At 42.9% G+C, this 13,142-nt stretch overlaps 1 protein-coding gene across 2 annotated transcripts; it reads left to right on the plus strand.

Annotated features, from left to right (window-relative positions):
• Positions 1–307: 307 nt before the first annotated feature.
• On the plus strand, positions 308–3,583 carry LOC113283916 (protein HESO1-like). Of its 2 annotated transcripts, XM_026533303.1 has the most exons (11): positions 308–517; positions 710–761; positions 943–1,118; positions 1,262–1,432; positions 1,601–1,765; positions 1,898–2,076; positions 2,161–2,256; positions 2,380–2,449; positions 2,548–2,678; positions 2,773–2,880; positions 2,992–3,583. In XM_026533303.1, the coding sequence occupies exons 2-11, from the start codon at positions 757–759 to the stop codon at positions 3,406–3,408; spliced, it is 1,518 nt and encodes a 505-aa protein (XP_026389088.1). In that variant the 5' UTR covers positions 308–517; positions 710–756; the 3' UTR covers positions 3,409–3,583. The 2 variants fall into 2 exon arrangements, with proteins under 2 accessions (XP_026389088.1, XP_026389089.1); XM_026533304.1 differs by having other exon boundaries at positions 308–761.
• Positions 3,584–13,142: the final 9,559 nt, after the last annotated feature.

The raw sequence follows: 13,142 nt of genomic DNA on the forward strand, positions 1-13,142 counted from the left end.
AAATGGAAAAAATGAAACAAAAATCATTCTAATACTGCACCGACTACAATCGGAAGTCTGGGTAATATTTTGGCTTCCGATTAAAATCGGAGGATAACAATGTTATCATATTCTCCGAATATATAAGAGTAATTTCGCCATTACGAATTACGCGAGATAAGGGCTGACTACATTTTCCCTTTGGATGACCTTTTTTGTTTTATTGTTGGCCTCTAAATCCTTTTGAGTGGCACCTAAAAACGCGAGGCTTATAAATATACCCTTGCTAGACAAATCATTTTGTATGCCTTATGCCTCGAAATAGATTTCTTAGAAAAAGCGCACTTGCTGTTTTTCGTAACCAGTCTCTGGACCCTCAAGTTTAAGTAGAGTTTAGAGAAACACTCTGAGCTCAACACCTTCCAGCCATCAGGGAATCAGAAGAAGAAAAGAAACCCATTTCTAGAGAAGGCGGGCGGGAGCGATTAACCTACAAACTTCTATCTATCATCATCGCACCAGTCTTACAGAAGAGAATGTATAAACCTAAAAAAAACTTAACCTTCTTCCTGTATTCTCTGAATTTCGCATTTATTTGATGTAATTTAAAAACCCAAATCATCGAAAACTCATCTTGGCTTTAATTTTTCAGTCAATTTTGAGAATTTTAGGTGCTAGAGGGGGTTAGGGTTTTATGATTTTACTGAAGAAATTATAAACTTCTATTCAGGTTCCTGATGGGAATGAAGCATTCTGGTTTTCGATTGGTTGTCCTTAATGAGGTGAGCAATGATGCTGTTCTCGAATTCTGCATATCCCTATTTTGGTTGATTTTTTTAGAGATGCTGCTCTGAGTAATTTTGTGTTTGAAACTGATAGAATCACATTTTAGATTGAATTGATCACTAGAAGTATGATTCAGGTTTCTAATTCAGCTATAGTTTCTTATGATGTTTCAAATAGATATAATATGAGTGCGCTTCAACCATTAATTCGAAGAGGGAGTGCGATAGTCAAGGATGACACTATTTCTAATCATGTTGTCGCTGAAGCAACAAAGATTGCTGCTACTTACCAGTCTCACAACATAGATAATAAAGTGGTGGTAGCTCCGGCACAAGTTCCAGTTACAGCGGCAGGTACTCATCCAAGTTGTCGAGTAACTCCCTCAATAAATTTAACTTAATTTAGTTTAAACCATAAGAACGAGTATAACTCGACTTTACTTGAATTGGAAATGTTATTGTGGTGAACTAAGGAATACCCATTTCAATATCTTCAGAGTTGAAGTTGAGTCCTTCTTTATCTTATACAAAGGGTAGTGAAACATTGCTGGAACCTTGCCTTAGAGAAATACTCAAAGTTATCAAACCATTAGGTGGAGATGTTACAGCTCGATACACCATCATCAATGACTTACGGACTGTCGTCGGATCTATCAATAGTTTAAAAGGTAATTTTTATTTGATTTTCATGTAAAAGTGTATAATGCTTCATGTACCGCTGTTTTTTGGTCCGAATTCCCGTGCGCCTACAACGTAATTTCATTTACGTCTGTGGGCTAACTTGATCTTTAAGTGGTTAATATATTCAAATGTCGATAGTTATGTAATGTACACAGGTGCAACAGTTGAACCATTTGGATCTTTTGTGTCTAATCTCTACACGAGATGGGGAGATTTGGATATATCTATCGAAGTACCTTGTGATTCACTTGTTTCAACGACTGACAAAACAAATAAGCAGCAGTTTCTAAGGGAGATAAGGAAAGTCTTGGGGAGGAGAGGTAGCGTGCATTGATCACTTCTTTCATTTCATCGATCTTATTTCCTCTAATGTATTCTTTACTCTTGCATCTATACATTCCCTTTATCACGGCTCCAGCTTACGCTGTGTGATGGCTGAATGTTGGTTTCAGGCCTGGTTCGTGATTTGCGACCTCTTCTTCATGCGAGAGTCCCCGTTCTGATATTCGAGAGCAACCTCCACAATATCTCATGTGATATCTCAATCAGTAATCTGCTGTGCCAAATGAAATCTAAATTACTTTTCTGGATTACTGGGATAGATGAGCGCTTCCGTGATATGGTTTTACTGGTCAGTTTTAGTGTTGCATGATACATACATTCTGTTGTATGTCAGCACCAACACGTCACCTTATTCTTTGTTTCTTCCTTTCAGATCAAGGAGTGGGCCAAGTCACAACGAATCAACGACCCGAAAAATGGAACGCTGAACTCACATTCTCTTTGCTTGCTCGTCATTTTCCATTTTCAGGTTATATATCTTTTTTATTCTTGTCCGAATTAGCATTTTCTATTTATATGGTAGCAGGATTAATATCCACCATTTTCTTTACTGTGTCTATGGTATTCCCATAACTATTTTTGCTTCCTTCAGACATGTGAACCTCCAATTTTACCTCCGCTAAGGGAAATTTATGAGGGGAATATTGCGGACAATCTTACAGGTGCTTGCCAATGATACCAACATAAGTTTGATAAACTCATGGAATACATCATGAATGCTTTTATGTGGTTGCAAACTCTTGACCCTTCTTTGTTGTAGGTGCGAGGGTCATCGCAGAAAGAGCCATCCAAGACACGTGTTCTGCTAACATAGAAAGGTTCAAAACAAATAGTTTCAGAAATGTAAATAGAAGTTCCCTGTCTGAGCTTGTCGTATCATTTTTTCGGAAGGTAATTCTTGCATTATTTTAAGATAGCGCCAAACGTAGATTAGAGTTGCATCATTATAAAGCTGATTTATATCTGATTTTCGTCAATATTGCAGTATTCTAATCTAAACATGCTGGCATCAGAGTATGCAATTTGCACTTACACGGGGCGATGGGAACACAGAAGTAACAGTACTAAGTGGACAAACGACTATCCTCTATTTGTAATTTTCTCATGTTCTTTCTAATCCTGCAAATTGGATATTTACAATTAGTTAACAGGAACAGACTGTTTCTGCACATTCTGATCAACTTTACTGCGCATTGTTTGTCAGATTGAAGATCCATTTGAGCATGCAGATAATACAGCAAGGACTGTTTCTATGACTGAACTAAGCAGGATATGTGAAGTATTCGATGAGTCTTATCAAGGACTTGTTTCCTCTAATCATGATAGAACTTCTCTGATCTGCAGTCTAGTTAGACATCCTATCAGCACAAAGATTATTTCGCCCCATAGTAATCCAGAACTGTTCACTTCAGGAGCTGCTACAACATACCGTCCAGGACTGTTCAGTAGAGCTGCTACAAGATACCGTTCACTATCAGATTCAGTGCCTCCTTCTCGGAAGCAGTTTAACAATATGGAAACTGAAAGTGATGAAGCCACAATTATAACAATCCGCAGAGAGTTAGCACAACTCATGCTCAAAGCCAACACCAGAAACAAGCCTAGGTCTGTCACAAGATGAAAGAATTCCAGGTGATGCAGAGTTTGTTCCAGGTCAATAGAGTTGAGTTCAAGTCTGTCTGAAGCAGGGATATCTTCCCTTTGCTTAAATCAGTTGATTTTGGAACACTTGGCAAAATTTAAATCATACATATATTATAAATTCATAGAAATGCAGATCGATTTTATTTGAGACAGTGGTGGGATACGAATGATTGAGTTCTGAAAACTAGAACCTAAGTCTCAATAATAAACAAACATATAAAACAAGTTAAGATTTGGAGTATATCTTGTCTGTCGTTGCCATTTGTATGATTGAGGCATTAACAAACATACAGACCAGTTTTGCCTTTTCACTCACAGAATCTCCCTCAGCAATATCCATTACAGGTAGGTGTTCCTTCATATGTTGTCTAGCCATGGCTTTCAGCAATCTAGTGATTTCGGTTAATGCATCAGGTTTACTTGCAAGACGTTTTGAATCTGTATTATGGGGCGTATGGTGATATGTGATTTCCATTTAGTTTTCTTGTTCTTAAATATTCCACAGGCAATAGACAGGGCAGCCATTGTGATGCTCATCTAGTGCGAGAAAATCCTGAAATAGATACAACAATAAACTCGTCATTCAGTGAATCAGTCGCACAAAACAAGCAAACATGATCTGAAGAAATGGTTACCCCATGACAACTTATCCAATAATTTCTATGGATAATCCCACGACTTGCCGATGATCGAAAGAAGAATAAAATCTCTGCTTAAAGGCCTGTCCAGTTGAACCGCCTCAATGGCATCAGAAACAGTGTTTCCTCTACAAGAAGATAACAGCATTGTTCGTAAAACCTAATTTCATGTCCTTTTAGAAGGTGAAGAAGTCTCAAGGGGTCTAAACAAACTTCAATACCTGCAGGAATTGAGTGGACACATGGTACCGAATACTCTAGACACCTAAATAGTGATACCAACATCTGACATTAAATCTAAAATCAAGCAAATAGTCATGTTCAGTACACCTGCCCATCTACTTGTAATCAGGCAGCAGCAAAATTATTTCTCAAGTTTGATAGATGACACTGAACATTTTGCATAAAGCACATCCCATAAAGTTTGATAAGAATACAATGTCTCACCTTTAACAAAAATGCAATGAGTTGTTAGTGTTCTTCAGATGGGGTGAATGGGGTGAAATAATTGAAAGAAACTTGTTCCATGCTTCTTGGCTCTCAGTCCTGCAGATGTAAACGGAAACAGGATATATACCATTGTCAGCATCAAACAAGGTAGCGGCCGTAACTGAACCACCATCCTTGCTTTTCAGAGGAGACTCATCTAATGCTATTTTAGATCTGCAACCATCCTTAGAAGCATCAAGAGATGGGTTGTATGCTATGCACAACCCTTCAACCTCTTTTTCCGAGTACGCTCATACCAAGTATCACTACATTATTACACCATCTTGTTTCTTCTTCCTTTTCTTTTTATTCTTCTGGGAGTTGATTAACAACCCAAACAACTTCGATCTGTTGATAACTTTTTTTCTTCTAATATCTTCCATATCTTTGTTTTAATTGGAAGACTTTTAGTATCTGGATCCACCAATTTAACTCAGATCTACCTTTACATTTCATACTGTGTACACATATATCTCACTATCAGACACGTGTATATAAAGAGGTACGTGGAAAGCATGCAGGCCAAAAACATCAAGACATGATGGGTCACGAAACACCAAATAAAGTCCGAGGAGTTACTTTATCTCATCCCCAAAAGAGAAGCCAAGATCAACGGTGGAGAGAAAGTTAGCTGACACGGGCTGACAGGGGCAGAAGACACTTGTCTGACACGAGCAGACCCCTCAACTACCCACATTAAACACTCCGAGCAGTGTACGTGTCGACCAACCTGTGGAACGAGCGAGGATGCCTCTGCGGGATCAAGGGGGAAACGCAGAACTCCGCGCGATGGACGCAAGGACACAAGAAGATAAGGTTCCAACGGTCTTCAGAGATGGGTCCCACGTTCTAACCTTATAAATACCCCCTCCCCACCAAGAGGAAAGGGGATCGGAAAAATCAGGAACGGAAGGAGAGAGAGATTTCGAGTGTAAGTTAATCCTTTAGAAGAGAAAATACATGTAAGCCCAAAAGTCATTCGACTACTCTTGTAACCGTGAAAAACATAGTGAAACAACAAACCCCGTGGACGTAGGCCTTAGTGCTGAACCACGTAAACCTCGGTCTTGTTTATATTTCAGCACTTTATATTTTCCTAACCCCATGGATCTTTACTTGTATGTATTTTTTTCTTTGCTCCGTCGTCATATCCCGTGCGCAAACGCCCCGCATGGAGTTGTTAGATGAGGCTGTGATAAACCCGAAGGTTTTGAGCCAAGGAATCAACACTAAGATATCATCATCACAAATCACTCTATATTATGATGATTGGTTGTGAGCATTCGGATGCCTTCGTGATTTGAGTGTTCACAATTTGGCGCTAGAAACAGGGACTTCGTCCCGGTAAAAGATTTATCTTGTCCTGTGATTTCATTTTAATTTGGCATATGATTACTCTGATTTTATCAGCTCGGACCGTATAGATCATTCGTCAACTGTATTATGTTCAAAAACCCACCTTTGGTCTTCGATAAGAGTTATTGTTCTAAGCGGGTTATTGTTCTAATCCATCGGATTTACAATTTTCGTAGTTTTTATACTAAGGATCGCTTTTAATAAAACTCTAACCCGTAGTTTATAGCCTGCGGGTATTAATTCCCTCTTGAAAAATTGTATTTCGCCAACTAACCCGCTTCACGCGGATATTCCCGTTTCTGTTGTTTGAAATAACTTATGCAGAGAGAACGTGTTGTGAGTAAAGAAGGCAAGTTTACGCGAGATTTCAGTATCAACAAAAGGGCACGTGATGGAAAAGACGCAGGAAGCAGGAAAATCCAAAGCTTTGTCAAAAGAAACACCCAGGACAACCCCGATCATCACCCGAAGCAAGCAGAAAGGAGATAAAGCTAAATGACCAATCGAAGGCAAGATACTGCAGAAATCACTTCACCCATGAACGCTAATTCAGTTGCAGCGGCGGCTCTCAGAGCAGCAACGATAAAGTACGGGGAGGCTGCGGTAGTCCGAAGGCTGCGGAGGCTAGCAATACCTTCGCCATGAGTCAACTTAATCAACCAAGAGAAAGGGTGGATGAATCCAGAACATTCCAACCCGCACCTGCTAACCTTTGGAATGCCGCTAACAAATAATCAGAATCAAACCATACCGGCGGCTCTGGCACCGCAGAGGGGCGCTCACTCCAATTTGGAAACACCAGCAACCGAAGCTGAACCCCTGCCACCTTTAGTACAGACCATGGAGGAGGGCGGCACCACGCTGTAGCGGCACGCGCTGGGACTCCCAATCAGGGGTCCAACCAATCACACCGACTAATGGCTGAGCTTGAGGAACTGAGGAAGAACCAGCAGGTTTACGCAGAAGCTGTAGCTCTGTTGGCCAGAGAAAATCAAGATTTAAAGGAGCGGATTGCTCTAAGCATGAAGACCAGCCAACAACTTGATGAAGCAAGCTCCAAAGCACCAGAGCCAAACCAAGACTGTAGAGTCGTCCTAGCGGCTAATGAAGACGTGACAAGGAGACGTAGCGTATCCGACCCGGATTATGACGATGGAGAGTCAGACGGTGAATGAGGAAGAATTTAGAGCACCAACGCGCAATGGAGGAACTACGAGATGAGATGATGGCAGAGATCAGGCAATTAAAAATAAACAAGGTGGGGGAAGGTTAGGAGGTCATGAGAGAAGCTAACTCCACGCCCTAACGCATCGCTTGGCCAACACCCCTATTCCACTGAAATGCCCTGTCCCGACGTTCGAATGCTATGATGGATCCAGCGACCCTGCTGCACATGTTCGGTACTACAACCGTGTCTTAGCTAGATGGGGTCAGAACGACGCCGTACTCTGTAGATACTTCCCGTCAAGCTTGAAGGGATCGGCGTTATCATGGTTTGATAATCTGCCACCAAACTCCATCCACTCATATGACCAACTCGCAGAGAAATTCTTAAGAACATACATGTACAACAAGACTGTAAACACCGGGATGGATAAGCTCTTTTCACTAGCAATTGGCTACAAGGAAACCACGAGGGAGTACACAAACAGATGGCATAAGATCTGCCAAGCCATAGGGAGCGTGGACCCAGTGGTAAGCATCAACTGCTATAAATGGGGCTTAGACCGAATGAGTCCCCTATTTGTTGAAATTCACGGGAGCGTGCCCAAGACAGAAGGAGATCTCCGAATAATTATCGAGAAGCACGCTCGACTTGAAGAAATTCAACGGGAAAACCCGAGGGCATATCCGCAGAGGTCTCACCGCACCAATTCAGCGGAACAAACCAATGGGGCCAAAAGGGGTTGCTCAGATGAGAGACCTCACGAAGATAGGAAGGAACGGAGGGATGAACGAAGAACAGGCGACCGAAAATTCGAAGATCAAGTTTACACGAAACTCAACGCTAGCTATGCTCGTATCCTACGAGAATCAAAGGGAGGGAAAACTTAGAGTGGCCATGGTCTAAGGGAAAGCAGCCCCCGAGATCCGAGAAGTCTAAAGATTACTGTGAGTATCACTGTTTCAACGGACACCAGACCGAAAAATGCAAGAACCTTAAAATAATGATCCAAAAATTAATTGATGCGGGAGAGCTCAAACACATACGAAAGGAGGTTACCGAGGACAGATCCAAACGAACCAAACCAGTCCAACTTCCGGAAGAAAACCGAAAATCAACACCATCTCGTGTTCCGAAGCCACAGGACCCTCACTCACAGCGCAGATTGGAAAAAGGTTACGGAAGCAATTCGAAGACCGCTGCGAGTTATATAAGGTCGATGGGATAGCGGTGGACGAACACGAAGAATGGATGGAATCTCCTATCATCTTCGATGCCGAGGATATCGAAGAAGATATGGAAGACCATAACGATCCCTTGGTCCTAACATTACCAGTAGCTGGATGTAACCTCAAAAAGATCCTCATAGACGGGGGAAGCTCTGTAAATGTCCTATTCTATGATGCATTCAAACGGATGAAGCTCCATGATGAACAGTTGATGACCTCTTATCACACCATCTACGGATTCAATGGAGCAGCCACGAAGCCCTTGGGAGACATCGTGTTACAGGTTAACGCAGGGCCCATGAAACTGGATACCCGATTCAGTGTGGTGGACACCCCTTCCCCCTACAACGCCATTATTGGACGACAATGGGTACACAAGCTCAAAGGAGTTGCGGCAACATACCACCAATACCTCAGATTTCCAACACCTGAGGGAATAATGGAGATCAAGGGAGATCGAATCGCTACGCGAGAGTGCCAGGCCACTCAGGATCATATCAACAATGAGCAAGAAGAGCAGCGAAAAATCCGAAGAGTAAGAAATCAAGAAACCGCGAAAGAGAAGCCGTAGACCTTCCTTAAGGAAACTACAGGAAAAGGCTTGACGAAAGATGGTTAATGCCAGGCGAAACAAGTACCTCAACAACCAGCGAAGAGCAGAAACACGCTAAATAGCAATTAAAGAGCGCCCCAGTCCTCGGAAACCCGAAGCCTGTGTTCACACCAGTAGAACCCGTAAAGGAAATCAATATAACGGAAGAAGACCCGAAGATGGTCAAAATTGGGACCATCATGGACGAAGGAAGAGAACATTCCTTAACCAAATTACTTAAGGAATATGCGGATGTGTTCGCCTGGAAGTTAGGAGATATGCCGGGGATTGACCCAAAAGTAATCCAACATGAACTACGCATCAAACCGGGCACCCCGTTCAGGCAGAAAATACGAAAAGTGGCTCCAGAATATCATGAGGCGGTAGAAACAGAACTTCGGAAGCTACTAGATGCAGGATTTATCAAGGAAGTCAATACCCTACCTGGATCTCCAACATGGTCATTGTTCCTAAGAAAAATGGAGGGGTTAGAATATGCATCGACTTTACTAATCTCAACAAGGCATGTCCAAAGGACAGCTATCCCCTGCCGAGCATAGATCAACTGGTTGAAGCAGTTGAAGGGTACGAAGAGCTGTCATTCATGGACGGATATTCTGGTTACAACCAAGTAGCCCTGGCAGAAGAAGATCAGCCACACACAGCGTTCTATACCCCACATGGCCTTTATTGCTATACCAGAATGCCTTTCGGGCTCCGAAACGCAGGGGCAACATACCAAAGGATGGTCGATGCTATCTTCAAGCCATGGATTGGAGGAACCCTAGAAGTCTACGTGGACGACATGCTCGTCAAAAGCAAGCTGCGTAAAAATCACCACCAGGACCTGAGGAATATCTTCGAAGCAATGAGACAGCATCACATGAAAGTGAATCCGGAGAAATGTACTTTCGGTGTCACCTCGGGGAAGTTCCTCGGGTATCTGGTGACGAAAAGGGGCATCGAGGTAGACCCAGCTAAGATTCAAGCCATAGTAGAGATGCCGTCCCAAAGAATCTGAAGGAAGTGCAGAAGCTCAATGGGTCCATAGCAGCGTTGGGCAGATTTATTGCACGGTCTCGGACAAATGCAAACATTTCTTCAATATTCTTAAAAAAGGGAGCAGGTTCGAATGGACCGCGAATGCGAGGAAGCATTCCAAAAAATCAAAGAACATCTAGCTTCAATCCCAATCCTGCAGAAGAAACCAGACCCTGATGAAGTTTTGGCACTGTACATAGCAGCAACGGAGGACGCAGTCAGCGCGGTATTAGTCAAACCAATACAAAGGTAGAACAGCCTATCTATTACGTCAGCAAGACACTCAATTCCGCGGAAAGAAATTATACTAAGATTGAACAACTCATCCTCGCACTGGTATGGGCTACCCAAAAACTGAGAACCTACTTCCTAACTCACCTCGTCAGGGTACCATGCAAAGCACCATTGGAAGCAGTCCTCAAAAGCACGGGAAAAGTGGGCCGAATAGCCAAATGGAACACCCATCTGGACCAATTCAACATCATTCATGAAATTCAACATTCTCAGAAGTCCCAAGTGCTGGCAGATTTCTTAGCAGACCTCCCCCTAGACAACGACGAAGAGATTAAGGGAATACCAGAAGCCGAGGAAGAAATCAAGGATCCAATGGATATCCTCGAACCTGCGAGTCATAGACAATGGGAAGTCTTTGTCGACGGATCTAAAAATAAGGAAGGAGCAGGAGGAATAGGTATTGTCATTATCACCCCAACTGGAGAAAGGATTATACAGGCACTTAGATTGGAATTCAAAGAGCATACCAATAACATTGTTGAATACGAAGCTGTCGTACATGCCCTACGTATAATAATAGAGATGGGGGTAACCGATGTAAGGCTGACAAGTGATTCGCAGCTTGTCATACGGCAAATTGGGCTCGAGTATAATGTGTACGATGACACCTTTCAGCTTACATGGCCTTGGTCCAAACATTGGCATCACAAATCCCGAACATTAAGTTCCGGCACTTATGCAGAAGGGACCTCAGGCACGCGGATGCCCTAGCATATATATCATCCATGCTGAGGGATAAAAATGCCGAAGGTATTAAAATAGCAAGGGTATACGAGCCTTCGATTGCATCTCAATTCTCCTTCGCTACCAATCAAGATGTGATGGAAGAAAATATCGAAGACCAAGGTAGGAGAAGACATCCATAATGACTTTGATGAAGAAGACATCCTGTCAAGAGCAAATCAAGACGAAGACTTCAGCAACGAAGATGACTGGAGGGTGACAATACATGCCTTTCTCGAAAAAGGAAGCTTACCTGCGGATCGGAAACAAGCTAGGAAGATGCTCTCCAAAGTGGGAAGATATGATCTTCGGGAGGGGGTCCTGTATAGAAATCCTTCCTTGGACCATTACTACGCTGCTTGTCCCGGAAAGAGGGGCATCGAATTCTAAATGATATCCATTATGGTGACGCGGGGAATCATAGCGGCATGAGATCACGCTGACAAGGCAAAAACGCAAGGATATTACTGGCCGACCATGATACAAGATGCTGCGAGGATGTCCCGACGATGTGAAGAATGTCAGCGCTTCGCGAAAAAAATCCACGCGCCGGCAACAATGTTAAACTCTGTCGATAGCCCGTGGCCATTTGCAAAATGGGGCGTAGACATCGTCGGGCCTTTCATCGAAGGATCAGGGAAGAGACGATTTTTGATAGTAGCCACGGACTACTTCAGTAAATGGGTGGAGGCTAAGGCCTTGGCCAGGATCAGAGACGCGGATGTGTTCACTTTCATATTCCAGAACATCATTTGCAGATTTGGTATACCTGCGGAAATTGTATCTGATAACGGCAAGCAATTACAGGGAAAAAATATAGACATGCTCTTCGACACCTTCAAAATAAGAAAGAACAAGTCCACCCCCTTATACCCTCAAAGCAACGGACAAGCGGAAGCTACCAACAAGACCCTCGCCCTTATACTCAAAAAACAATTAGACGAGCATAAGGGAAGATGGTGCGAACAACTGCACAATGTCTTATGGGCATACAGGACAACACGAAGATCCGCTACCGGGGAATCCCCGTTTCTTCTAACTTATGGAGCTGAAGCAGTCATACCTACGGAAATCCTCATGCCAACCACGAAGACCGAAGCTTGGGAGAAAAACCTCACAACAGATATGATGTTAGAAAGGTTGGACGACTTGGAAGGAAGAAGGGAAGTAGCATTGCAAAAGATGGAAAATTATCAACGAAGACTAGCAAGGGAGTACAAAAAGGTAAAGCTACGGAATTTTGTAGAGGGACAGTATGTGTTGAGAACAATCCCACGGTATCAGCAAGAAAAGAAATGGGGAAAGTTAGCACCTACATGGGGAGGACCTTTTATGATCCACGACATTGCGGGTAACGGTTCCTACTACCTTCGTAATCTAAAAGGCGAGGTCCTCCGGCATCCTTGGAATGCTAAATGGCTCAAACCATACTTCCCATAGAAGCAACGCAGATTTGAATCTGCTTGGAGTGTACCAGAAGAAGAAGGGAGCCTGACCGCTCCACATGTTTCTATCTCTGGAAGAGGAATTGCAGACCTCAACTTATCAATCAAACAAGCTTTCAAATTATCAAGTCAGTGGAATCTACCTACAATATTGGGGAAAGTAGTTAATCTACAATCTCTCAGGGCTCCCCCATCAGTGTCCATAAGTGTAGGACCAGGGGGAAGGCACCCAGCAGAAAGAGATACCCAACCAATCTTAAGGCAACGGGTCGACGGAATGGGTGCGTAAATATTTTAATCCCATATCCTAGAACGTTCCCCGGCCCCCACCGTCTGGGAATCCTCTGGCCCAGGATTCGCCAGCGGGGTGACAGGTCTCAAGACGATCACGAAGGTACCTTCCTTCAGTATCGCACTCAAAAACACTTAAAAACTTTTGTTTTGATTTTTCACAAATACTTAAAATAAAAACAAAACAACATTGTAGGTATATCAAGAAGAGGATTCATTTCATAAAGGGTGATTACAAGAAGTGAAAGGCCAAAGTCAAGGATACACAATCAAAAAATATTCCTTTTACAGGATCATCAGCAAAAAATATCCTTGTTACATGATTACAAAAAGTATAATGATGCCGCGGATCCTACAAAACGCTGCGATCTCTACCTAAGTGGCGGCCCCATCGGCAGGATTATTCCGAAGACTTGATGGGACGCTCCCACCAGAAGAGGGCCCGAGG

This window comes from Papaver somniferum, chromosome 5, assembly GCF_003573695.1.
Source record: "Papaver somniferum cultivar HN1 chromosome 5, ASM357369v1, whole genome shotgun sequence".
NCBI classification, from domain to species: Eukaryota; Viridiplantae; Streptophyta; class Magnoliopsida; order Ranunculales; family Papaveraceae; genus Papaver; species Papaver somniferum.

What these genes read in the sequence shown, in the direction of transcription:
- LOC113283916 (XM_026533304.1), top strand. An exon ending in TCCGTGATATGGTTTTACTG is followed by an intron (nt 2,077 to 2,160) that starts GTCAGTTTTAGT and finishes TCTTCCTTTCAG; the next exon opens with ATCAAGGAGTGGGCCAAGTC. An exon ending in TCGTATCATTTTTTCGGAAG is followed by an intron (nt 2,679 to 2,772) that starts GTAATTCTTGCA and finishes TCAATATTGCAG; the next exon opens with TATTCTAATCTAAACATGCT.